Source organism: Mobula birostris, chromosome 13, assembly GCF_030028105.1.
Source record: "Mobula birostris isolate sMobBir1 chromosome 13, sMobBir1.hap1, whole genome shotgun sequence".
NCBI lineage: Eukaryota > Metazoa > Chordata > Chondrichthyes > Myliobatiformes > Myliobatidae > Mobula > Mobula birostris.
The window spans coordinates 82,140,890-82,167,687 of NC_092382.1; the positions used below are offsets into that span (position 1 = coordinate 82,140,890).

The 26,798-nt window shown below is 46.8% G+C and overlaps 1 protein-coding gene and 1 non-coding gene across 2 annotated transcripts; both read left to right on the forward strand.

Annotated features, from left to right (window-relative positions):
* The first annotated feature begins 7,630 nt into the window (after window positions 1-7,630).
* Window positions 7,631-9,974, forward strand: LOC140208018 (probable G-protein coupled receptor 139). Its single transcript, XM_072276550.1, has 2 exons — window positions 7,631-7,700; window positions 9,067-9,974. The coding sequence occupies exons 1-2, from the start codon at window positions 7,631-7,633 to the stop codon at window positions 9,972-9,974; spliced, it is 978 nt and encodes a 325-aa protein (XP_072132651.1).
* A 12,031-nt stretch (window positions 9,975-22,005) lies between these two features.
* Window positions 22,006-22,087, forward strand: trnas-uga (transfer RNA serine (anticodon UGA)). The gene has a single exon. It is a non-coding gene; the product is annotated as a tRNA-Ser (tRNA).
* Window positions 22,088-26,798: the final 4,711 nt, after the last annotated feature.

Below are 26,798 nucleotides of genomic sequence, written 5' to 3' on the forward strand. Positions count from 1 at the left end.
CTCCCGTCCCATGGCAGTGGACGACCAAAACTTGGAGACGTTTAACGTTGACTCTCCAGTCCATTGGGCGGACACGAACCACTGGTAGTCGTCGATACACATGTTAAATGGATTGAGGCAAAAACTGTCATAAGGGCTGTGGCTGTGAACGGACCCAAGTGCAAGACACAGACACTGAAGTACTAGGGACAGGACAAGGACATGGACAGGAAAACCAGGAACCTGGAACAGGACTGGACGAAAGAGCTAGGAGCCCGGACTTGGACTCCGAGTCAGAGACTGGACAAGAACCCAGTACCTGGGTCTTGCCTCTGCCTCGGACCCCAGAACTAGAAAAGGACAAGGCTTGGCTGGCAGGCAGGACGAGGCGGAAATCTACAGGCTTGAAGCTTGAGGCTAGAGGCTAGAGACTTGGCTTGACTTGGCAAGAGGCTAGAGACTAGAGACTTGGCTTGGTTTGGCAAGAGGCTAGAGGCTAGAGGCTGGAGTCTTCAGGCTCGAGGCGAGGCTGAAGACTGGAGACGAAGCGAGGCGAGGCTGGAGACAGGAGACTTGAGGCGAGGCAAGGCTGGAGACAGGAGATAGGAGACTTGAGGCGAGGCGAGGCTGGAGGCTGGAGACTTAAGGTGAGGCGGGAGGCTGGAGACTGGAGGTGAGGCGAGGCTGGGAGGCTGGAAGCAGAAGACTTGAGGCTAGGCGAGGCTGGAGGCTGGAGGCAGGAGACGAGGCGAGGCTGGAGGCTGGAGGCAGGAGACGAGGCGAGGCTGGAGGCTGGACGCAGGAGACTTGAGGCGAGGCGAGGCTGGAGACTGGAGACTTGAGGCGAGACTTGGCAGGCTCCTCTTGTGCAGGGCGCGGATCACCTGGGTAGGGCGTGGATCACCACCCGACAGAGGCAAGGGACAGGAAGGGACACAACCAACCCCAGGTAACGGCAACACGGCCAGGCTTACCTGGACGGGTGCAAGGGACAGGAAGGGACAGAACCAACCGCAGGTAACGGCAAGACGGCCTGGCTTACCGGACGGAGGCAAGGGACAGGAAGGGAGCTAGGTACGGGGTGGCTCCAGGGCAAGACAGCAAGACAAGGCAAGGCTTCAGGCAATGGAAGGCAAGACAGAAATTCAGGTGAGGCGAGAGTTACCGGCGAGACAAGGCAGGGCTTCTGGCAAAGCAAGGGGAGACAGAATTTCAGGCGAGGTGAGAGTTACCGGCAAGACAACGCAGGGCTTCAGGCGAGCAAACAGAAGGCAGGGGGAGGGATACAAGGAGTAAGGACAAGAACAATCTAGCAACCACGCCCTGGTCTCTGGAGGTATTTATGCAGCCAGCCCCAACTAGCATCAGCTGCCTCAATTAGCTCAGCAAGGACAGAAACAGGGTAGATAGGAAAACCTGGAGCAAGGGTCGATGGAGCGGACCATGAACCGGAATACGGAATTCACGGACCGGACTATGACAAAAACGGTGAAGACTTCGACCAGCCGGACGACGATGAACACTTCAGGTATTTTGTATGCATGGAATCCCTGATACTGTAGTCTGTGATAACTGTCCATCGTTTACAAGTTAGGAATTCCAACTATCTGCAGAAGACTATGGAGTTCGATCGCAGCATACGTCCCTTTTTCACCCATCTTCAAACAGTATGGCTGAATGAGCTGCTCAGATGTCATGCAGGGGACTCAAGAGTTTAATGGGCACATGCACCACAGGATCTACTGGCTGTTTTTCTTGATGCCGGATAACCTCACAAACCACCACAGAGGTATTTATGGACCGCAGGCTGCACTCCTGATTAGATTTGTCGCGCCAGATCTGGACGAACGAGTAAGGGAGACAAAAGACAATGAAAGTGCGTTACGACTGAAATAGGGAACATTGGAACATTGAGGTGGGAGATCCGGTTTATGTCCGCCAGAACCCTGAGAGCCCAAGGTGGATGAAAGGAGACCAGCAAGTTTCTTCAACACTTGAGGATGGTTATTTGAGCACTTGAGTGTATGCCGCCGACATCCAGACTACCTCAACGGATGGCCAAGTGAATCCGTCGTTCCACAACGGGCCAGCGAACAAGCCGGGTTAACGCCGGAACTTGTCAAAGAGAATCCCCAGTTGACAGCACTGAACCCGGACTATCAATCGAGCCTGTGGTTTCTGGATTATGCCTATCAGAACGGAGCAGAAAACAGGAGGAATATTATCCAGTTGGCTTCACCTAAAAAAAAAGGGTCGGAGAGACGTCCGATCCATCGGGCGACTCTTTATTGGTGTGTCATGTGACATCACGGGATTGGTCGATTATGCCGTTAGGTTTGGCCTACTAATTCTGTCCGTGTGATCGTGTTCATTGTGTCCGGGTGACTACGAGTACACCAGGCCTGTTCGGCTGCAGATGACACGGTAAACGTTCTTCAATTGTAACAGTGGCATAAGCACAGCTCAGACATCATCTATGATTTTACTGATAACACAACTGTTATAGGCAGGATCTCAGAAGGTGACGAGGAACGGTATAGGAGTGAGGTAGATCCGCAGGTTGAGTGATGTCACAACAACACCCAACATCACCGAAACTATTGAATTGATTGTGGTCTCCAGGACGTAGAAGTGGGAAGAGGCGGAGAAGCTTCTGGTTTGAGATGGTGCTGGTGCAGCTCAGTGACCACTTACCGGTGGCAATAAAAAACAAAGAAAACAACAAACTGGGTTATTAATAAATTTATTCTGGTAAATGATCGCTGCTAACAAAAGCCTCTATCTTACCATTCGGAGTTGGGCTTTTAAACCGCCTGTATGAACTGGCATTTTTGCGGTGTGAAATGAAAGCTCGAAAGCGCTGGACGCTGCTGCCGTGAAGGCCGAATCAAGCCGTCGTGGTCCGGGTCGGAGATCCGAGAACGAGCCAATGTACAGCCATCGCTGGAGCGGACTGAGCCGATTCGATGTGGCAGAGCAGAAGCGAGCGGAGGCGAGGCAGAGCTTGGCCCCGTGCTCGAGACCGAAGACAGATCCGAGATTAGATCGATTTTAGAGTGGGTCCGAATTGGAAAGTTCGGAACGAGCAGAATAGAGGCGGTGAGGCCAGACCCAAGAGCGTATCAAAGCAGCAGGGCACAAGTCCGAAAGCGAGGAACGACGTGATGTCTGGACGTTTTCATCGAAGGACCAGTTTGGACAATGGACTGGAGAAGGGACAGATTGGTGCAATGTCTGGCTTCCTGTCTGTCGGGGGGCACTTACTTTCCTGAACTTCAGTTCTGAAAGTTATTTGCTTAAGTTTATCTTTTGCAGCATTGGTCTGTTTGTTTATTCCCTGCACATCGAATGTTTGACGATTTTCTTTCTTAACCCGTGCTATTGGCTTTCTTTGTTGTGTGGTTATTTGTAAGGAGACGAATCTAAATGTTGAAAAAATGTACAGTGATAATGAATACACTTTGAAATTTGAACTGTAAACAGGTACGTCTTCATTGACGGGTCAGCAGAGGATAGGCCGAGCAGCTTCGATTTCCCGTGGGTCCAGAACTCTGTACATGATGAATTGGGAAAGAAGAATTAATGCAATTACAGGAAATTTTGAGAAGATTTATCATGTCTCAAAAGTCTCCAGAAAGTTTATAGAGGTCCACCATGGACAGTGTGCAGGCTGTTGCATCACCGTCAGGTGTGGAGGTGCTAATGCAGAAGATCGGAAAAAGCCACGAAGTGTTGTAAAGTTGTCATATCCAGTAATGGCATCAGGCTCCTCACCATATTCAAAAAGCAATGCCTGAACAAGACGGCATCCATCATTACGGACCCTCAAGGTGCAGAACACTTTGCTTTACTGTCTTCAGTAAGGAGGTACCTGGTCACAAGTCACACCCTGAGCGTTTCAGCAACACATGAGCGCATAATGCATACAGAAATACGGTATCGTAGGCACTCGTTTCTGCCCACGTTTTAGTCTATTCCAAGATCAATCTGACCCTTTATTACAACATAGCCCTTATCTTTCCATTCATCTACGTGCCGATCTGAGAGTCAATGGACGTCTCTAACGTATATGACGCTACGTCACCAGTTACAAAGGGTTGTACGTACACACCACTCACTGTGTAAAAGAAAAGCCTCTGCCTTCACCACAATACTTTCCGCCCAACTCCATAAGGTTATGCCTCCATGTTTTTGCCATTTCTGCCTGGGAAATATGAAGTTTCTCTTGCTGTGCAATCGACCATTGCCTCTCATCATCTTCTACGCCTTTCTGACGTCACAGCTCACATCCTGTCCTCCTAAAGAAAATTCTTAACTCGCACAACCTCTCTTCATAATCACGGTAAATTTCCTCTGCTCCGTCTCTAACGCTTCAACATCCTTCCTACAATGTGACGACCAGAACGGGACAGAAGACAGGAAATGCGGATTCAGCAGGGTTTTACAGAGCTGCCAAATCATCTATTGACCCTTGCACTCATTCGCCCATCTCATGAAGGCCACCGCAGCCTTTGTTTTCTGCGAAACCAACTCTGAATCCACATAGGTAATTTTCCCTGGAACTCATGCCTCCTGCCTTCTTGAATGAGCTGACTGAATGGGCGAAAATACCATACTATAATGAATTTTCACAACCTCCAGTCCTCAGTTTTTAATTAATGTTTCTTTCCAATTCCTCAGGGAATTCACTTAGGTTCGTGACACATGTTCTGCTCTTCTGAAAGTCCTGTGGAATATCTTTAATCAGATTGTGCTTCTGCAAATGAATGGAATAAAATGGAACTTTTTTGTCATTGCTGAAGACAACGAAATTACTTTCCTCCCGCATACTGGGCAAAAACAGATATTTGCAATGGCCCTCAGGAAGAAGTTATTTCAGTCTACTGTCATGGAGAAGATGATTCCCTATCTCCTACCGGATGGCAGGAAATTAAACAGACAATATCAGAAATCGGATGGGTCTTTAATGTTGCCGTAGGCATCTGGAGTTGAAGATTATCTCCAAGTCCGGTAGTTGAGTCCCAGTGATGTTCTGAGCAGTCCTAATCGACCGTTTGAGCGGATTGCAATCTGTCTCTCTGCTTCTAGAGTATAGCACATACAATGTTGACCTGCTGTTTTTGAGACAGATTAGCTCTCCCTAATCATCTCATACAGTATAGTCACTGTTGTGCTTTCGCCACCAACGAGGTTTTCATGATGGACCGAGAGAGCTGCTCGGTGATATTCATCACCAAAACCTTGCACCTGATGACGCTCTCCATTACGTCACTGGTTAGAAACAATGGGCCTTGTTCGAGACTTCTTGCATTTTTGAAGTCGACTGTCATTTCTATTTTCTTCTTGATGTTGACTGGAAGGCTGAAGTTCATCCTCTCTAACTTTAGATTCATTAGACTTTGTGATTAGTCCAATCACTGTTGTGTCCTCTGAGACTATGATGATTGAGTTTGTAGCGTGAACAGGAGTGCAGTCATAGGCGAAGGGAGAGTAGAGAACTGGGCTCAGTACACACCACTGTAAGGGACCTGTGCTCAGGGTTTCGGGATTTGTTGCGCACCTGCTTAGTTTCACCGGCTGGGTACGATGAGTGAGGATGTCCACGTTGCAGTTACAGGTTGATGTGCCAAGCCTTGTGGAGCTCCTGCGTCGTATCTCCAGGAACTCGCCACCATTTTGCCCATCACTCAAGTAGGAGTCGTTGATTTATCATTTCCAGGGTTATTCCTGTTACATTTCTTGAACAAAATAATTATATTTGCCAGAACCTCCAACCACCTAATCCTTCACACCTATTCATGTAGCCAATGAGGACTCACATGTCATTAGCAAAGCCGAGACAATCTCTTTCCACGCACCCAGTAGTAGTATGTGCTATGCTCCGTTCGGTCTCGGTGTCTTATCTATCTTCATACTCTTCAAAATCTCCAGTGAATCTTCCTTCGAAACCTTGACATATTCCAGCATATGAGGCTGTTCACGCTGCCCCCTCGTTCATCAAGTTCCCTCTGGGATTCCTACTCTGTGGTCTACGGAGGACTGGGTTAATAGTGCTGGTCCCCGGCATCAGCTCTGCTGGGAAGCTCTGCACTGGTGAATACTGAAGCAAAGCATTCATTACCGACCCGCACTGCCGCCCCCGACTCCCGGCACATGTTTCTTTCCTCTTGTATCCTTCATCGTCTCTACGCTGTCGTCCACCTGTTCTCCTCCTCGCCAATGCACACTCCTAACACTTATGTCCACTGTTTGCCTCATTCTTGATGACCTTGTAACTCTCCAGAACCGTCTCTGATGATCTCTGCTTCTTAAGCCTTCAGCATGCTTCTTTCTTCTTCGGGAATGGATATTCCACATCTCGTCACAGCCGTGACCCCTTCGAGTTAGCATACTTTCCCTACCTCAGCGGGACAAACCTACCCAGAACGCCAAGCAAGGGCAACCTAAACAACCTTCACATTTCTGTTGGGCATTTCCCTGAACACATCCATTCCCAGTTCACATCCCCAGGCTCCTGCCTCATAGCATCATGATGGGTACTCCCACAAATTAAAAACTTCACAATATATTCTACTCCTATCCTTGTCCATGGTTGTGTAAAAGTCCAGAGAGTTGTCGTCAGTATCACCAAAATACTCGCCAAGCCTCGTATATCTTAGTTGAACTTATTCTCTTCAAGCATCGGCTTTCTAAACTATTCCGAAACTTTTCTAAATTATAAGAAAACTACGTCACTGTTTGCATTCTTTCTGCGCGATCCTCTCTTGTTTGTTTATTTCTTATTACTCATTTTGGCGCTTTTGGACGTATTGCACTGCACACGCATTTCACGACACTTACTGGAGATAGTAAACGTGATGCTGGTTCCGATTCTGATGATGGAAATGAGGAGCCAGTGATGATCCATAATATGCACCGCCATTTATTGAGACCTTATTCGGCGCCAGAAAAGCCGATGCGCGTTTTGTATCGGTAATATTCATCACAGAGGTTATTATAGAGATCTTTAACCTTCAATGTCAAAAATCATGGGTTACTTCAATATATTTCGTGCTGTCGTTGTCAATCAGGCCTGCACAATGGGTTGGTGAGTTCAGTGTGACTGAAGAAGAATGGACAAAGTTGGAACAAGGTGATGAAATCCGTGCAGTCTGCAATTACATTGGGCAAATAACGCAGACTGTGCAAACCCGCTGTAAAGTTCATGCGATGTGGGATTGTCTTTAGGATAAATCGTGAGCTAACTCAAAGCTAACATTTGCTTTGTGAGATATAGAGCGAGATATCATACAATTAATATCAAATAAAATGAATGTGAAGGCAACAGTAAAAGTAGGCGATAGGTCATGACTGGCATTTCAATCCGGAATGCGCGGAACAGCTTTAAAGACTTTCTGATTGTCTACTTTACTAGACGGTGTTATGAACTGAGCTTAAAGTATTTCCCTTGGTGCCGAGGGAACACAGAAGTAGAAACGTCACCTTGTTTATTAACTGAATATAACTAACTCGAGTTGTCGTGCAACCTTTATTGTTGTTGTTTTTTTTTAAACGGGGTATAGATTAATATTTAAAAGTGCAGCGAGATCAGAACGCAGGCGACTGGCGCTTCCTGCAAGGAGTGCGGTACATTTTGTACGATACCCGAAAAATGGCTCTACCGACAATCCGGCAAGTAAGGATTGTATTTTATCCTATCCTCACAGCTTTCGGTGTTCCGGGTAAGTCGACACATCCTCTGTCTGAAATGTTAGGGACGGACTTCTACTGAAACGAACTCAGCGCGGAGACACGGCAGACTACTGCTGCTGAACGGTTCGTCTCCGCTCTTTGTGCTGATGCAGGGTCAAGTTCACTGCCGCTGCACTCCCTCCAAAGTTCAGCGCAAACGATGCTGCTGAAATTCAGAGAGATCAATCCTTTCCGCTGTTGACCACTGTCAGCGTGCATTTGATACCCCGGATTATTGCAGATTGAAATATATCTTGTGACCGAACTTTTGGTGAAGAAGCAGTATAATAGTACGAATTGTGGGAAAATTGTGGATTCTACCAGCCACCGCCGGAGCTGAACTCTCTCTCTCCTCTCTCTCTCTTTCTCTCTCCCTCTCTCTCTCTCTCCTTCACCTGCTCTCTCCCTCTCATTCCCTCCCCCCTTTGTGGATTTCCGATCAAACCTTTGATTATATGTCTCACCCGTATCAGTTAGGATTATAGTAAATATTGCTAGCACAAGAACGGGGTATCCAGCTGGAGATTTGAGTTAATTTCTCCCTATCGCACCTTTCAGATGATAATGAATGTGATCAAAAATGGCGGATATATCCAAGTAGAAGAGCTTATTTATTGACAGACGTTTCTGAAAGTATTCGAGTTTAAGCTAGATTGTATACAAGGGACACTAGACGACTCAGTGAAGTCCGATTCATTTACTAAACGGAGGTAACGAGTGCATCGGTTTCACCCCGGGACTGATGACAAACAGCGGGCACGACCCCACTTACTCCGGGCCAGTACCGGCTCAATAATAATGAGAGTTCCGTTGAGTGGAATCTGCCGGCTGCATATCAGCCGATCCTCCTACAGCTACTGTGTTGAGCACTGTCACGGGTTTCATCCCCACGGCTGGTGCCTGAATGGCTCTTCGAGGGTAGTTGCCATTGAAATGACGATCCCACCGGTAGGGAATGTAGGGCGCAAGGGAGGTATGGGAGAAGATGGTGATCTCCCCTATTTTTCTGGGTTGTGGTGGCGAATGAGCAGCAGTGCTGCCCCCTCCCGGTTACATCGCCAAGGTGACATCGAGAGCACGTCACCAGCAACTTAACCGGGAGCAGTGCTGCCCCCTCCCGGTTACATCGACAAGGTGAAATCGAGAGCACGTCACCAGCAACTTAACCAGCAGCAAATGTGGAGTTCGGCTGCAAACCGTTTTAGTTCACTGAATGAGAAGAATTTATTCTCTCTTGGAATGTATTTCCCTGGTAATTATGTTGATCACTGTCAGCATAGTGTTTTCACATTGGACTCCGAGAACGCTTCTCCTCTTAATCTCTTTGTAACTCTCAATTTGTGTCTCTTTCCCTAGCGAACCTATTGACAATGGTGGTGCTCTTCCGAGGGAATTGCGGCCTTTCCAAATGTATATCCCACTACATGTTTGCCATGGCAATGGCGGATCTCCTGGTGATGATGTTTTGTATAATCGCGCATATCGTCATGTACCAGTTTCCATTCACCTTCCTGTCCCACACATCCGCCTGTAAGGTCGTCCTGTACTTCATGTCGACCAGCTTACAAACCTCGGTCTGGTACACTGTTCTGTTCACAGTCGATCGGTTTGTAGCGATCTGTTATCAGAAGCTTAAAGCGAAATATTGCACAATGAGGACAGCTGTTGCCGGCATTATAACCGTGCCGCTCCTGGTGCATTTACAGAATGTCCCATATCTATTTGAGTTTACACATGTGCGTGTAGTTAACGGTATTCAATGGGGCTGTCAGCCGAGCTCGTGGTTCAGGACGTCTCTTGTGGGAGTCGCATTCTCCTCTCTGCAGAGTATTTTAACAGTTATATTACCTTTTGTTCTGATAGCCCTGTTTAACTGTCTGACAGTGAGGCGCATTTTAGTAGCCAGTAAAGTGCGCCGAGAACTGCGCGGTCATAGCAGTCAAATACAGAAGGATGCGGAGATGGAAGGCCGCCGGAAATCCATCATTTTACTCTTTAGTGTGTCCGGCAGTTTCATTCTCTTGTGGCTGACGGTCAGTGTAAGTTTTCTGATCACCGGACTCACAGGAACCGCGCATTACGACGGCGATTACACCGACACTGCATTTGTCGCCACTGAAGCCGGCTACATGCTCATGTATCTGAGTTCCTGCACGAACGCCTGCATTTATACAGCAACCCAGGCTAAGTTTAGAGAAGAAATGCGGCTGATGTTAAAATCCCCTTGGACCCTGTTTTTAATATTGGTTAAAAAACACAGTTAAAGCAAAGCACATGTTCCTAAAGGTCTAATGTTCTTTAAGTACTAATTCTCCGGATCGGGCATCCGTCATTGGGTCGCGATGTACATCTGGGTTTTATGTGTTTAGGTATAATGCGCCTCGCTATTGAATTGACTTGGAATAAAATATAACTCCATTTCCGTGCAAGAGCGTCCTTGGCAGCCGTGACGTCATCAACAATCCCGGTATCCGATCGCTCAGTTGATTTCATTCACTCGTTGCGTTTGACAGCTGCGTTGACACTCAGGGCTCATTCGGCCACAGGGTAACTCGGGTAAAGGTGGAGTCATCGCAATGACTTTTACGCTGGCACTGGAGATTCGCTGCGGTCAGCGCTGTGACCGAGCTACCTTCTTGTAGATTGCAGTGCCGAATACATATTGCATAGATTCTGCCCCAGCCCGACTATGCCAATCCCCAGAGCCATGATACAGCCCGTATACCGCTCTACTTCTGTTAACCAAGGGTCATCCAGACACATTTCCATCATTTTGTTATCATCTGCATCCAGCACGTCCGCTGTAGACATAACCACGCAGCACTGGGCGAGAAAACAATCTCTTCAGATCTGAGTGTGTATGTGCCTGTAGTTTTAGCCACTGCTGAGGTAGGAAAAAAACAAAGCTGTTGGCTATCTGTGCAATATACACCTACTCATAATTATAAAAACAAACCTTCTACAAGGACCCTTCAGTTTATTTTCTATTTGAAATAATCAATTTCCTCCTTGTAGTTTATCTCCTTCCCCGCAGACCATGAAACGATCTGGTGAATTATGATCTGCCATCGCTCAGTTTTTCCAACATCCTTCCCATGGTATAGCAATCAGGATTGCAATCATTGCTCTCCGTCTGCTCTAACCAGTGCTTTGTATAGTTGTTAGACCGAGTCGGAATTCTTCCACTCAAAGCCTCGGTGTACAATGCAAGTATAACATTACTGAACATTACTAAAGTCAATCCAAACTCTATCTACCTTTCGCTTCGTTAAGTCGTCAGATTATTCCTTTAAAAGCACAGTCAAATTTGTGAGACAAGATTTCCCCGGCAAAAGACCACGCCTTTGCACGAATAACGGCACAACGAAATCGAGTTCGCTGGGTTTATAGTTCTGTGCCTTCGTATCTAACTCACTCCAAGGTCTCGACCAAATCAGGCCCATGATCCCAGAGTTCAGCGCTGTTTCAGTCATGCCCGCACGGCAATCCCTCCACCGCGGACGTCCATCCTTCAGCTACCTGAGGTGAAATTTCCGTAGTACCATCCGTCAGCTCCGTAGCCTGTCTATTCCTTTCACTTCTGAGCATTCTCTCAGTGGTAATTGGGCGAGATACGCATCCCGTCAAAAACTCATCCACAAGAATGCTCCAAGCCATATGGTAATAGACACGTAACTGAAAGCGTTGCAGGAGAACGAAACGGGGCAAATAGAGCATAGCCTCCTGGGTAATAACTGGGGTATAGCGATCACAGTGTGAAAATACGCGGAAATCCGAGTGGGCATATGAAATAGAAGCAAAAGCTATTCCTTAATGAGACATTTTCACGGCTAATATTTCCCCGTGAAGATGTTCTTGTTTTGTTCCAAAATCTAATCCCGTTGACTGTATATTAAGAAATGGCTATTAGGAAGTATTTCAAAGACAGAGACCCCACGGAACTTCGGGTAAAAATTTACTAACATTCACTACATTCCTCAAAGGATATTCTGTCACAATGGGGGGGCGGAGGTGGTGAATGGACCCAAATGCAAGACACAGACACTGAAGTACAAAGAACAGAGGAACAGGACTTGACGAGAGTAGGGACGTGACAGATAACAGGAAAGGAGCAGGTGTAAGGACGCAGACTTGGGCTTGGACCCCGAGCCAGAGACTGGGCAAGGACCGAGAACCTGGGTCTTCCCTCCGGTTCGGGCCCCAGATCCAGGCAAGGACATGACATGACTGTAGGACTGGAGGCTGGGGTCTTGAGGCTTGAGATTAGAGACAGGCTCGGGGTCTTCAGGCTTGAGCTTGGAAACAGGCTTGGGGTCTGGAGTCTTGAGGCTTGAAGTCTGGGGTCTTGGTTTGAGGCCTGCAGGCTGGGGTCTTGGTCCTGAGGCTAGGGTACTTCGAGGCTTGGGGATGGACTCCGAGCCAGAGACTGGGAAAGGACCCAGTGATACTTCACTCGGGCTCGGACTCCAGAAGTAGGCGAGGACAAGACGAGGATACAGGACTGGACATGGCTTGGGTGTGGAACTCCTGGGTAGGGCGAGACACAGTGACAGGGAAAAGCACATGGACAGGACTCGGATAGGACTGTACTAGGCACGGACTGGACGAGGGCCTTCAGGAGCACGGAACCTTGGACAAGGAGCACGGAACACAGAGCCGGGACCCTTCCGTGGGAACAGGACGTAGAGTCGGGACTCACATACTTAACACAGAGCCGGGACACCTCCTTGGGAACAGGACGTAGGGCCGGGACTCATACAGAGAACACTGAACATGAAGAGACGGATCCTAACACAAGGTGGCGGCAAATGGCCAGACCCACCTAGCGAACGCGTGCACACCGAGAGAAAATTCCACACAACGAAAGATAGTTCCTTATCTAAATCTAACAAGGCTCCGGTCTTGCTCCGGCGGTAAGACTTCAGCGATACAGGCGTGGTATCCAGGCTAGGTGAGCAGGCAGAGGGTCAGGCGAGGTATCCAGACAGAAAGTCAGGCGACGTATCCAGGCAAAGAGTCAGGCGAGGTATCCAGGCAGAGAGTCAGGCGAGGTATCCAGAGAGTCAGGCAAGGTATCCAGGCAGAGTGTCAGGCGATGGGAAGAAAGACAAGGAGGGGAACAGAACAGTGCAGCAGGGAATTCCTGGTTTGCGGAGGTATTTATGTCTCAGCCTGAAAACGAGAAACATGTGTCCACAACAGAAACTGGGGAAAACCTGAAACTCCGGAACAAGGAAGCATGCACCGGGCCGTGAACCGAAACACGGACATTACGGACCGGACTATGACATATTCTTCCCGTCACAGTTCCAAATTATCCCGTTTCTTAACTCCTAACCTGGAGACAATTCCCTCTGTGTCCTCTATAATGCATCCTGTCCGTAGCGTGTAAGTTTGGTTCAGCTCATTTCTGTTTCGTCTATTCACTCCATCGTTCTCCTCAGCTCCGCCCTCCTGTATCCATTCTACTCTGTCATCTTCCTCCTTTGGAGCTTCATCAAATTATTACTGTTTCTATGTCTCCGTCGTACTTTTCCACGTTGGAAGATTCTCCACACCGTTACTCTGAAGTTCCGTCTCTCATTTGAAGTCTTCTCTGCCAATATAGGGAAAATTCTTTCTGTATTTCCATTATTTCCTCTGCATATTCTCCCCACAACTCTCCCCAGTTCACCACGGTGCTATTTGGCTGGTCTGCATGCTCTTCAATATCTATTAGTCAGCAAGATTCTACCAGCCTTCACAAATCTTTTTTTTTTTCTCTCCAACTCCATGTCTTTCAGCATTTTGAAGAGACCATTCTTCACCTGATTTTCCCTCGCCACCATTATGTCCTGGTCCTGGATGTGACACATCCACTGTGATCCAGGGACTTGCAGCTTAGCAAAACACCGGGCTAAGTGCTGGGGAAATTCTAGGCAGTCTCTGGAGTAGGTCTCTCTGCTGCGGGCCGAAGGGCCTGTAATGTGCTGTAAATATCTGTTCGATGTTCTATGTTCATACAGATTTTCTCTCCATTCAGAGAAAACAGAAATGGAGTGGAACATCTGTTAATTTTGAGTTCTTCATTGAGCGTTGAAAGACACGTCGCCTGTGCTTTGCGAAAAAGACAGACGGATGAGTAACCGCTCCTGCTTATCCTTGACTTTCTTGTTCCTGCCACTTTAATTCCTCATTCCTCTAACATGTGATCTTTGTGTGTCTGGCCACATGCGCTTATATATAGGTGAAACACCCTGGTTTCCTTGGCTGCGTAGGTCTAAGGAAGGCACTCTCAATTCCCGCCAAACTCGTGAGATTGAGACGGTTCGATCCCACCTCAAACCCCGGGATGTGTGGATGCTGCGTAATTTGCTATCCTATTACAAATAACAGACTTTACACGGCATACGATTAAAACAACTATATTTATGAACCTTAACTTAATTAAAAGGTTAGTAAAGAATGACAAAAAGAAAAGCCAAATCCAATCAAACAGACAAATGGAGCTCATCTGGAACTTCTCTGTCACTCAGGCGCTGGGTCCTCGGTCAAGGTGAAAGCCCACACCACCTTCTGAACGTCGCTCGCAATCCATCTCGGACAAACGGGTCTGTCACCGGATCTTATGCTACGGCCGATCCTCCCCAACGTCTTCTCTCCCCATCTCCAGTCGAACAAGAACCCAAATGCAACTTTGGTGTCCCTCACCAGAGAAATATCCCCTTAATTCAACCATCCTAATTAGCTGGCACACGTGTTTTTGTTCAACCATAAGCCAAACAAGCTGAAAGCAAGCTGTTTTTACAGAACTGCCAATATGAAACACATACAGCATAACAGTAAAAGTAGGAAACAGGGCATTACACTCTCCCCACACCAAAATAGTCATGTCCTCATGATTTGGAAATAATTTGTCCTCTCATATTAATAACACAGCTTTCAATGGAATTTCGTGGTGTCATCAACTCTCATCTATTTGTAAAATGCAGTGACATATCTCACTAGGGGGATAGTCATAGCACTCTGTTCCCCTGGTGCTACAGAGGCAAGCCTGTCTGGGGGTCTCCTGATTCTTTGAGACCTCCTTATCCCATCTACTTCTTCATTTTCAAACACTCCTTGGGATACCTCTGGTGTACACGTCGAGGCTTCCCCCGGTCTATCACTCGTGCCTTCCTATAACCCGGATCCCTCTGCACTGCTTCATTCCCAGTTACTCTGGAGCCTAGACCCGATTCCTGGTCTTACAGAAAGCCTGTCCGAGCACTGCTAATCCCCCACACTCACCCGGCCCCCCATCACGCCCAGGTCACCTTCCTCAGCGAGAGATAAGTTGGAAATCTCTTGCTCAATTGTTGGGGTGTTGGCGAAAGACAGCATATACGACAACCCCTTTTCCTCATCTTCCGAGTCCATCAGTCTCTCCACGTTGCTTCAGAGTCCTCTTACTAGGTGTAGGGTCCAGGTCAGCCTCTGGGTTAACACGCACCTCTTGTCCCAGATGCAGAATCCTGACAGGCCCATTCCCATCCTCTTGTATCACCCAGAAAACTGGTACGTTTGGCATTTGACACTCTATTACATAGGGTGTAGCCGCCCAGCGGTCAGCCAACACACGCTTCCCTGGTAGCCCCACATTCATTATGAATACTCGGTTTCCAGGCATGCGTTAGGAGAAATTAAGTCTTTGGTCATACCTCCCCTTATTTCTTTGATTATCAGTTAATTCATAGCCTTTTTCAGCTCCCTTATCATATCGGACTCATACTTCAGATAAGTCTTCTGTGGTAGATCTTCCTCACCAGTCTCAACACGGAGATCGACGGGCAAACTCTCCTCGTGTCCAGGCATCCGATAACATAGCGAGTACCCGGTCTCTTCATTTCGGGTGCAGTTGTCGATGTGGATCAGATGCCCAATATGTTGACTCCACTTGTTCTTTTTGCTGATCTCCAAGGTTCCGAGCGTATCTCGCAAGGTCCGATTAAACCTATAGGGCCGGGTGATAGAGCGTAGTTCTCGACTCCAAGCATGCTTAGTAACTCATGTATCAGCCTACTCTCGAAATCCCGTCCCTGATCACTATTTATCCGCCTGGGGAGGTCTTAAGAAATGAAATACTTCTCCCATAACATGTTGGCCACCGTGGACGTACCCTGATCCTTGGTATGGAAGGCTTTCACATATCTGGTGCATTGATCCGTAATGACCAAGACATTCGCCATGTTGCTGGCACCTGGCTCTATTGACAGGACATCCATACACACGAGGTCAACGGTCCCCGCACTCTTCAAGTGGGACAACAGGACGAAACTCGTAGGCACCATCTCCCTCCCTATACATCTAATGCACGACTTGCAGTACTCCTCAATCTCCGGCGTCATTCGGGGCCACTGGAATCGATCACTGAGCAATCCAAAGGTCCTTAATCCCCCAAATAGCCAGAATCACCTTGAAGCGGCTTCAGCACAATCCTCTGATACTTCTGAGGCAGAGCCAGCTGAGAGTGCTGAGGCCGGTCCAGAGCCGACGTGACCCTGTATTGGATCTGGTTTCTCCACTCCAGTCCGGGCCATTCACTCGGTAGTAGAGACACAGCAGAATGTTTCATCTTGTCTGTTTGGGTCATGTCCGCTTTCGCAACCGCTGACTAAATGGGACCAATGCCCATGTCATCTCGTTCAGTGGCCGCCACTTCCCCAGGGCTGAGCTCTGGCAAACGCTTTCTCCTCAGAGCAGTCAGGTTACCGTGAGCTTGTGGAACGGCGCCATCAGAAGCTCCCGAATGATCTTCCATTTCAATCCATCCTGCCCTTACCTTTCCTCTGCCTTCCCGGTGATTGAAAACCAGCACATGGCCTTGACTTCAGGGGTAGGGACGCTCTCCCACTCTCCCACCCTGTCCAGCCCTTCTTGCGCATGCCCGGAAAATGCATCGGCAACAGTGTTCCCACTTCCCGGCCGGTACTTCCGGCTGAAATCATAGACAAACAACGCCGTCAACCATCGGAGGCCTGTGGCATCCAATTTCTCCGAGGTCAGAATATAAATTAGGGGATTGTTTTCCGTCTTCACCTCAAACTTGGTACCATATAGATAATCACAGCTTATCCACCACGGCCCGTTTCAATGCCAGAAACTCCAAACTGTAGGTGGGATAGTTTTACTCAGAGGGTGACAGACTCCGGGTGACAAACGCGACAGGACTCAATCCTGTGCCCTAACCATGAAACAGAACATCGTCTAAGCCCGAAACGTTGGCTGTTCGTTTGTCCGGATGCTGCCGACCTGCTGAGTTCCTCCAGCGTGCTGTGCGTGTTGCTATAAAAACGTACTGTTGGTGGGGTGGGGGTTGTTAGTTTTGGAGGGGTGGCTTAGTGATTGGAGGTGTTGATCAGGCTTACTGCTTGAGGAAAGTAACTGGTTTTGAGTCTGGTGCTCCTGCTGTGGATGCTACGCAGCTTTCTCCCTCATGGGAGAGGGGCAAACAGACCACAGGCAGGATTAGTGGGATCCTGATGCTGCTGGCCCTTTTCCGGAGCCTTTCTGTATATACGTCCCTGATGGAAGGTAGGCTGGGGGTGCCGGTGATGCGTTGGGCAGTTTTGATGACCCGTTGTTCTAATGTTCTAGTGTTGGCCTGCCCTCTGCAGCACAGCTGTAGAAGGACGGGAGTGTAGATGTGAGTACAGGTTAGACAACGTCTGTGGAAAGGGGAGAAAGGGGAGATGCTACGAGTCTATGACTTCAAATACAAGTTTGAAAACCATGCTGATTGCAGGTCGGGGGCTGAAGAGGAAAGAGGAGACCGATAAATTTCAGTAGCAGGTGGTACAAGATTTCAACTGTCACCGGATCTGCTTAGAACACAGAACGGCACAAAAATAGGATCCTCAGCCCACAACTTTATATTTTTATTTTGACTGAATCAAGTAACGATTACTCTGTTACTCGCAAAGGAATACGGGCCCACCATATTTCGACATCAGGCCCTCCTCTCAACAACGGAAGTGCAATGGGTTTTCCAACAATTAACTTTAAATAGCACCGGAGTTCAGTTGTGACACAATCTACGAATGTGGGCTCGTTGGTCCAGTTGTGTGGTTCTTGTTTCCAGTGAGAAAGCATATGCAAGAGGTCTCCGGTACAAATCTCGCACGAACCCCTTTACAGGATATTATCAACATTCGTTCCACGATTTTTGCATCGACGCACAGGATAATTCGCTATTTCAACAAAAACATGGAAGAAGCAACTGAAAATGTATTTCAATGCAGATAAGTTTGAGGTCGCGCACTTCTGAATGTCAAACCAGCGGAGTATATATACATTGGATGTTAGATTACCGGGGAGTGGAAGGGCATAGTTCGTTGAAAGCCGTGTCATACGCAGAGAGACTGTGGGAAAGCTGTTCCGCAACTCTGGCCTTCAGCGGTTAGAGCATTGCGTGTAGGAGTTGGGGGATTGTGTTGATGTTACAGTCTATTATAGAAAGACGTGTAAAATGGAAAAAGCACAGTAACTATATGGAAAACGATGGGTTTGTTTGTTGATGAGCGCTGTAGACATTACTGTGGAAGAACAACAAACTGGCAAGCGAACTTATATATCCTAAACTCTTCCCTCTTTCTGACCAGGGCAGAAGTGGCTCGACATTTCATGGAATTTCAAACCGGCGTGGACCGAAATTGGATTACAAACCTGAAACAAATGACATCGCTCACTTCGTTCACAAGGTGGTGTTCTACTTCGAGGCTACGGTTGTGATCATTAATTATATGCCGACTCTGTGAAGGATACCAGTAATATCTGACAACGTAACGAGCCAACACCCTCAGGCTATATTCTCGTGAAAGTAGCTAACTCAGTCCAGCTTGCTTGTGCAAGGAAATGTGCAAACTCTTTATGAAACGTGTCATTTCTCGTGACGCCGCACTTTACTCCATTCTGTAGATACTGAACCATTTCCGCAACGACCAAGGACTGATTACTCACAGTCACTCACATCGGGTAGTCCAGAGGAACAGCCAATGCGTTGATTGGACTGCTAAACAATGACTTGGACGGGTAGCACTGAGGTGGCTGTGACTTTCCATGCTAACCAGACTGCACTCAGAACTTGAAGGAACACATGATTTTCGTGCACTGTGCAGGGAACCTCATGCCTAATGGAGCCGGTAGGCGTACAAGCATCAGATAGATATGCTGGTTGGGTGGAATCGCAGCAACAATTTTGCAATCAATGTCATTAAGACAAAGGAATTGATTGTGTACTCCAGGAAAATACGTCAGATGAACAAACACCAATCCTTATTGAGGGTTCAGAAGTGTGAACATCTTCAGGTTCCTGTGCCTCAACATCCCAAAGGATCCATACTGGTTCCAAGATGTTGACGTAGTCACGGAACAGTTGCGATAAGTGCTCATTGACTAGATTTAGTGCCGGCAAGTTATTCAATTAATTTCTATGGACCTATGTGGAGAACTTTATGAGTGGTTGCTTCACAGGCTGCTGTGGGGCGGGTATCCAATGCAGAGCATCGAAAGAGGCTGCTGAGTGGTGTAGCCGTCGTCACTTCAACCACGGGCACACGCCTCGCCACCATCGAGGATATGATGCTCAGAATATGATGCCAAGAGCAGGCTGAGTGCATCATTCAGGACCAAGAGACCAAACTGCTCAGACACGTCTCAACACATTAACACTAAAGATTCCGTTTTAAATATCTATTTAATTTGTTGTATTGTAACTTATAGTGATATATAGAAAACAAATCAAATCCTTAGAGAGAGGTACTATAGGATCAGAGGAAGGGAGTTATATACAGTCCTCCAGCAGTAGACTGTGAGTACAAATAACAACGGGAGATACACGGACATGTGAAAACGGCAGTATTGCCATGGTCATTGTAGCATTTCACTATGAAGATAGTTTGGGAAAGTCCAGTTGGCGCTGGATCATCAGAGAGGGAATCTGGACAAAGCCTACTAGATGGCTTCTTCGAAAACGCTTTGGTTGAGCCCATTAGGAAAAAAAAAAACAATTGTGAATTGCGGGTTGTGTTGTGATTTGTCTAGGAAGTTTAAGATACTGGAATGCTTATGATATGATCGAATTCACTCTGTAGTTTGAGAGTGAGAGGCTAAAATCACACATGAGAATTACGTGCAGTAAGTAGAACTGCAGAGGCAGGAGAGAGGAAAATGACAAGGTTCACAAGGTTAATGTTATTGTCGAAGTCTGCATGTACAATACAACTCTGAGATCTCTCTACTCCAGATAGCTATTAAATAGAGAGACCATGGGTGTAGATGTAAGGGCAGACATCAACCCCGGCCAGAAAAAAAGAAAATAAACAAATCTCGCAGACCCCAAAAAACCTCCTCCTCTGCAGCAAAATAAATAGCGAAAGTAACAGTCCCCGATCACGTCAATCGCAAAAATAAAATCACTGACGATAACTGTCCTCGACGCTTTCACTCGCAGAAGCGAACAGCGACCAAAGTCTGGAGATGGCCAAGTGGATTGGAGACGGGAGAACGGCAGATCCACAATGACTGGTGTTCCTGGGGGCAATTGCGATACATCTCAAATAACAATAAATGTTCGAAAGGGAGGATGAGGCAACCGTGGCCGAAAATGGAAAGTAAAGTTAGCATAAAGGCAAAAGTGAGGGCTTATAATACAGCAAGCAGTAGTGGGAAGCTGGAGGTTTGAGACACTTTTAAAAACCAATGGAAAGAAACTAAAAATTGATAGAAAATAATAGAGATGAAACTACAAATTTTTCAGACATATGAATAAACGGGAGGCGAGAGTGGATATCAGAAGGCTGGAAAATGAGGCGGGAGAAGTAGTAATGGGCGAAAAATAAAAGATGGGCGAACTGAATGAATATTTTGTGTCAGTCTGCGCTGTGGAAGATAACAGCATAATGGCACCAATAAACGTATGGGAGAGGACATAAGTGAGAGTAGATGCTAAGACAACGGAGAAGGTGCTGGTGAAGCTAATAGTACTGAAGATAGATGTCACCTGGACCTGACGACTACACCCCAGGGTTCTGAAAGAGGTAGCTGAAGAGATTCTGGAGGCATTAGTAGTACTCCTTCAAGTATCACTACATTCCGGAATGGTTCCCGATGACTGGAAAATTGTAATTGTCACCCACTCTGAAAGAAGGGAGGGAAGCTAAAGACTGGAAATAATATGCTGGGTAGCCTGACTTCAACCTGTTCCAAGATTCAAGGGACTGTTGAGGAGAATGGGCGAAGATTTGTCAATAGATCATCGTGTAGTACGGTGATGCTCCTTGGAAAAAAGATAACAAACGTCTCTATGTGAAGATAGTTTTCCGAAACCAGAGGTGCAAGGAGACCTTGTGCAGTATTCTCTACTTGCCTACTTCAAGGCTTAGTCATAGATAAAGGAATTTTAACATGCAATTTTAACATTCAGTTCAGGAGTAGAATATGAAAGCAACAATGCAATGTTGACAGATATAAAACGTTGGTCAGAAGACACTCGGAGGGTCCAGAGGAGGTTCACTGGAATGACACCGGGAACGCATGGGTTATCGTGTTCAAACGAGGGGAGTCTGATAGTTCCGTGCCTGTGCTCACTGCAGCGGCATCTCATTGAAATTTATGAAATATTGAAATCCCTATTTAAAGTAGTACGGAGGGTCTTTCCTATAGTGGGGCAGTCTAGGATTAGAGAGCGGGGCCTCAGAATAGAAAGATAATAGCTTAGAACAGGGATGAGGCAGAATATATTTATATAAAGGGTGGCGCATCTGAGGAATTAGATGTCACAGACGGCTATGGAAGCCAAGTCATTGGGTGTATTTGAAACAGTGGTTGATAATTTCTTGTTTGTTAAGGACGTCAATGTCCATGCCCAGTAGAATGGGGTTGAGGGGATCATAAATCAGCGCTGCTACATTGGCGAAACAGACTCGATGGGGCGAATTCCTGTTCCTGTTCTTTTTTTTTATGGACCTATGATCTTATATTATTATTCTATATGTGTTACACAGTACAGCTGCCATAAAACAACAAAAATACATATATCCGTCATTATAACCCTGATTCTAATCCTGACCTTTATCCCCAGCAGTGGAAATCTCCTTCATTGACGACACTGACGCCAGTGTTATCCCTCTACACTCACGTTCTGACCTACCTGTCCCGAAACAAATTCCCACATTGTCCAATCATACTATTTGTATTGGAATGGTGATTTATCATTTCCATCACTGAAAATAAATCACTTCAGGTGCAATGCTACGGTGAGTGATTAACATAGATGGAGCTGCGATGGCCGAGTGGTTAAGGCGTTGGACTTGAAATCCAATGGGGATTCCCCGCGCAGGTTCGAGCCCTGCTCGCAGCGCTCACTCTACAGGCACGAGGGACCAGAACTCCACCTGCCTGTCAATAACTCCCTGGCTGCTGTCTGAACGCTACATTCTCTGCCAAACCCAGGCTGCAAATGTTAAGATTCTTACACTCTTCAATACTCTTCCATTCTCAGTGCCAAGAGTTCATTTTCACTCCGACTCTGATCAATCTCGGTGAGGAAGCTTAAACAACCCTTTGTCGCGGAGTTTACTTAGCGACGACATTGTTATTTTGCAACCGAGTATCTAACAATAGATTTCGGGTAGAAACAGAGCGATTGATGTCGGCGAGTTCTACAGCTGTATGGATACAGAGCGCCCCACTTCGTTCACCAACCCACTTCCTTCAGCTAGACTGGGGACGATTTATCGCACTGAGCAGAATTCCTGCATCCAAATCAGCAGTAACTCTGGAATTTTAAGAATTAATGGCACCGATTTAAAGTTAATTGTCTTTATAATTGAAGAAACTCGGAGAAGTAACATCAATAAGTGTAACGTAGCGCCCTCTCTTGCTCCTTCTGTTGGAAGATCATGTGTAAACGCATGAACTATTTCCCTCCTCCGTCCGAACGGTGACAATACTTACGAGCCCTCCAGCTTCCGACTTTAAATTAAGGGACGGAAAGAACCATTTCGTTTTCTCGCTGGGGTGAAATATTCTGATGGTCAAGAAAACACTATGAGGAAAACGATGGTCCAAAGTGAACATGAAATTGTTAAATTGCAGTGTAACTCTCTGTCTTCCACTGCCTTTCAAACTCCCCCGCTTATCTCTCTTGCCCTGTCTACGATGCGACTCTCTCCCCTGTTTTACTTCCATGTCTCACTCTTTCTCTATCCGTCTCTGTAACATACACAAACTCACACACATTCTCTCTCTCCTCTCTCCTCTCTCTCTCTCTCTCTCTCTCTCTCTCTCTCTCTCTCTCTCTCTCTCTTTCCCCTTTCTTCTCTGCACATACTTCTTTCCTTCTCACTCCCACACTCTCCTCTCAAGGCTGAAGCAAGCGTTCAGCAATCAATAATCGATGTTTGTGCTCAGTGAAAGGACTGCGTATTTGGGGTGGGAAGTTTATAGATATTCCTTTACGACACAGCTGGGATGGAGTATAGGGTAGGAGACGTGAATTGGTGCGGCAACGTAGGGGCGAACAGGTAACAAGACATGAAGGAGTAGCGATTTTCCAATAAATCTGTTCCAGGAACTTTGGTTCAGTGCTCTGTTAAGATAGGACCACCATGTGAATTTTAGCTGAAAAAGTATTGAAGTTTGAACCAATAAAATATTTACTCCTTTCAATAAGAAATATTGTTCAGCCGAGGGTGGGAGGGGGATTGAGATTATGACTCAGTCGCTGAACAGGGCCGACGGGTCCATGAAAGGGAAAAGCTTCCGCAGTTTCATGTCACTCGCTCTGCAGACTCTCCATTGCACTCTCGACCAGCGAGCGACCGTACATTGCCGTACATAATCTGGTTCGCTAATTTTCCGTCAATATCACCCTCGCCGGTTGTGACTGGTGGGGTGCAGCGACCGTGCACACTCCCGTCATCAGACAACAACCCACAAGCCAACCCTCGTCAAAGACATGCACCATACCTGGCTGCCATTGGTGTGTGCAGATGTCAATCTAATATGTTAACCAATGGCGGAAAACGGTTTCACCCAGGGGTTGTTCTCTTCCACAGACCCTGACTGGCTCTGCCTCCCCAAAGTCCTCTCAATCCTGAGCAAAATCTCAGAACAATGTCGCGTTTTTTAACATTTATATCCATATGCTTCTATCGGAAGCTGGCGGCGTTGTCAGGGCGTAGAAATAAAGGCGGACGACAGAAGATTACCTCCTCTCACCTTGGGAGATGGAAGAAGATTTGGTGGAGAACATATGACCGGCAAGTGTGGTATGGGGAGTAGGATTGACAGCAAGTTTGGACCAGCCTGACCTTATTGAATGTCAGGGCTGGCTGAAGAGGGTTAGAGCCTTGCCCTTCTCCCTGTTGTCTGTGTGTTTAAAGAAAGGGAATAAACAGACATTTCTTGGGCCGGCATGCTAACTCAGTGGATATAATAGGGACCGATGGGAGATCAGTTGTTCCCAATCTATATACTCAGTTTGCCCGAGGGATCATTTCCAAGTCTGAAAACGGCACAAGATTTATATCTAGCTTTTGTTAATAATGCAGAACTGTATGATTTATGTTTTGCGGGCTCTCTGTCTCTTCGAGCCCACAATAATGCTGCAAGGTTTTCATTGTCCCTGTACCCCACCGTCCCGAGGCACACGGCAATAAACTCGACTGGACCAGGCAATACTCACTGAGATTTGAGCAGTGATGAACCCGTCCAGATGAGTCAAGGTGATTTAGTCAAACTGAGTGATTACGACTGGAGTCCAATATGGGAAATACATGGTCACCTTCTTCTACACAGAGACAGCATCACTGAGTGTGTTTAATAGGCGAGTGATTGAGGTGCAGTGAGTCGTGATGAAGATCAAATTATACATTGTATTTATTGTAAGTTAATGTCTGTAAGACCTCACACAGTTATTTCGGGCTTTATTGAGACTGCATCTGGGATATTTTTTTTTCGAAGTCATGTTCTCCTTGTCTAACGAATGTCATATAGAACAAATAAGGAATCGCTGCAGGGATAGTGGACAGCGGGTCAGGTGACATCTCTGGACGATAAGAAATAGAACACGATTCCGATCCACACACTGCCGCTGAACTGAACGTAGAGAGTTGATGACTGGAGTGGGGAGCTAAGAATGGGGAAGGAGTTGGGAAGGAACTGAAGGGTGCAAGTGAGGATGTGTAGTAGTCAGCTCGATATGCTCACTGCTGTTCGTTAATCGTTATTTATGTCGGTAATATTGATGCAAAATCGCGTCTTTATCAGGAAGTTTCTGCATGACACAAAATTAGGCGTTGCTGTTGATACTGAGGGAGATAACTCTTGATTACAAGCGTACCTGGTTCAATTAAAGAAGTGGCGGATGTGTTGTAAATGGATTCCAACGCAGATAAGTATAACGTCTTACACTTTGGAAGTAAAACTTGCAAAGCAAGTGTGCTGTAAATGGCAGGGCATTCCGCAGTACAGTTGATACGAGGGACCCAGAGGCACAGGCTCACTGTTCACTGATTTCGGAAGTATAGTGAAAAGCCTTTTCTCATTCCGGCCTTCCTCATTCAGGGCAACAGGAAGGAACGAAAAGTAAGACATTATGATAGGTCGTTGTTGAGTTTGTGGATAGAGTGCCATGTAGAGTTTCGGACGCTCTATTATAGAAAATAGGCCAATAAACTGGAAACAGTGCAAATAAATTATACAATGTCGTTTTCAGGACAAGAACTGGGTTATATAAAGAATTTGTCCAAGCTTGTCATTTGTTCATTCCAGGACGAGGGGAATGAGATTTAAACAGAGATAAAATGAATGTTAACAGCCTTTTTTTTCTGTGCAAAGGAGACCAAATTATTTGAAATTGGAATATTTGAAAGGAACGTGGGCAGCAACGTTTCCATGAAGAGTTCAGTGAATATGTGGAATGAGCTGCCAGAAATAGATCAGGCAGGTAGAACAGTTTCACGGAAGGGCGGGCCCTAGACGAATATGGTCCGCACGCAGGAAACTGGGACTTACTCTGGCGGAAAAGGTGGTCGGAATGGTTCTTTCAGTCAAAGAGCCTGCATCAAGTCATAATACCTTCACGACTCGTATCAGTGGAATATGTCAGATATCACTGGACAGACATGATATGGAAGGCAATGGTAAAGAAGAATGCTTGGTTACTAAGCCAACTACCGCTATGACCAGGCGGTGGAGATGCAGTCACATTGCTGAACAACCATATTGTCTCTGACTCACTTTTCATTTCTTACGGACAATGCCGAACAATGTCATCCCGTGATGCGTTCACCGCCGGGACGAATGTGTAAACACGAAGACTTCGATCAACCACCAACAGTCAGAATCAGAGTAGACACTGGTGCGTTGACTGTCCTCTTTCTAATTAAACTTGTCCTGCTGGTGCACAAGTAGACAGATGGCAAATAGATTAGATGAAGAAGCTTACACGAGCGCTGAATGGGCACAGAATATTGTCATTAAACGGTTTTTGATCTCACCGGTAAAGCAGATGAAATTAATGAAACATTCCAACAGTTCCACTGCAGGGACCTGGAACCTGGAATAGTCGAATCACTCCACTCACCATGTACAGATTCTTCAGAGCGAAACGAGCAGGAGGTCCTTCTCGGAGGTAGAGAGGGTACAGACGAACTTAGGCTGGGAGAATGGACAAAGAAGTGGCAGATGGGATGCAGTGCAGGGAGATACATGGTCGAACACTTTGCTATCAAAAATGAAGGAGCACACTTTCTAAAAGGAGAGAAAATGCAAGCAATACAACGTAGGCGCTAAGAGCCTTGGGAGTCCTTGTACAGGCCTCCCATTGCGACGTACACAACCGCACCATAATGTCCCAAAGGCTAATTTGTAGGTTCAATCTGTGGTGATAAAGACACATGCGATGTTCGCTTTCATTTCAAGAGGACTAGAATATAAAGCAAGGATGTGATTCAGAGACTTTACAAAGCACTGGTGAGGCCTCGCTTGCAGTATTGTAAGCACTTTTAGTTCCCTTACCTGAGGAAGTATTGCTGAAACTGGAGAGGGTTCCAAGGAGATTCAGA

What these genes read in the sequence shown, in the direction of transcription:
- LOC140208018 (XM_072276550.1), top strand. Translation starts at nt 7,631, where the DNA reads ATGGCTCTACCGACAATCCGGCAAGTAAGGATTGTATTTTATCCTATC. An exon ending in CACAGCTTTCGGTGTTCCGG is followed by an intron (nt 7,701 to 9,066) that starts GTAAGTCGACAC and finishes CTCTTTCCCTAG; the next exon opens with CGAACCTATTGACAATGGTG.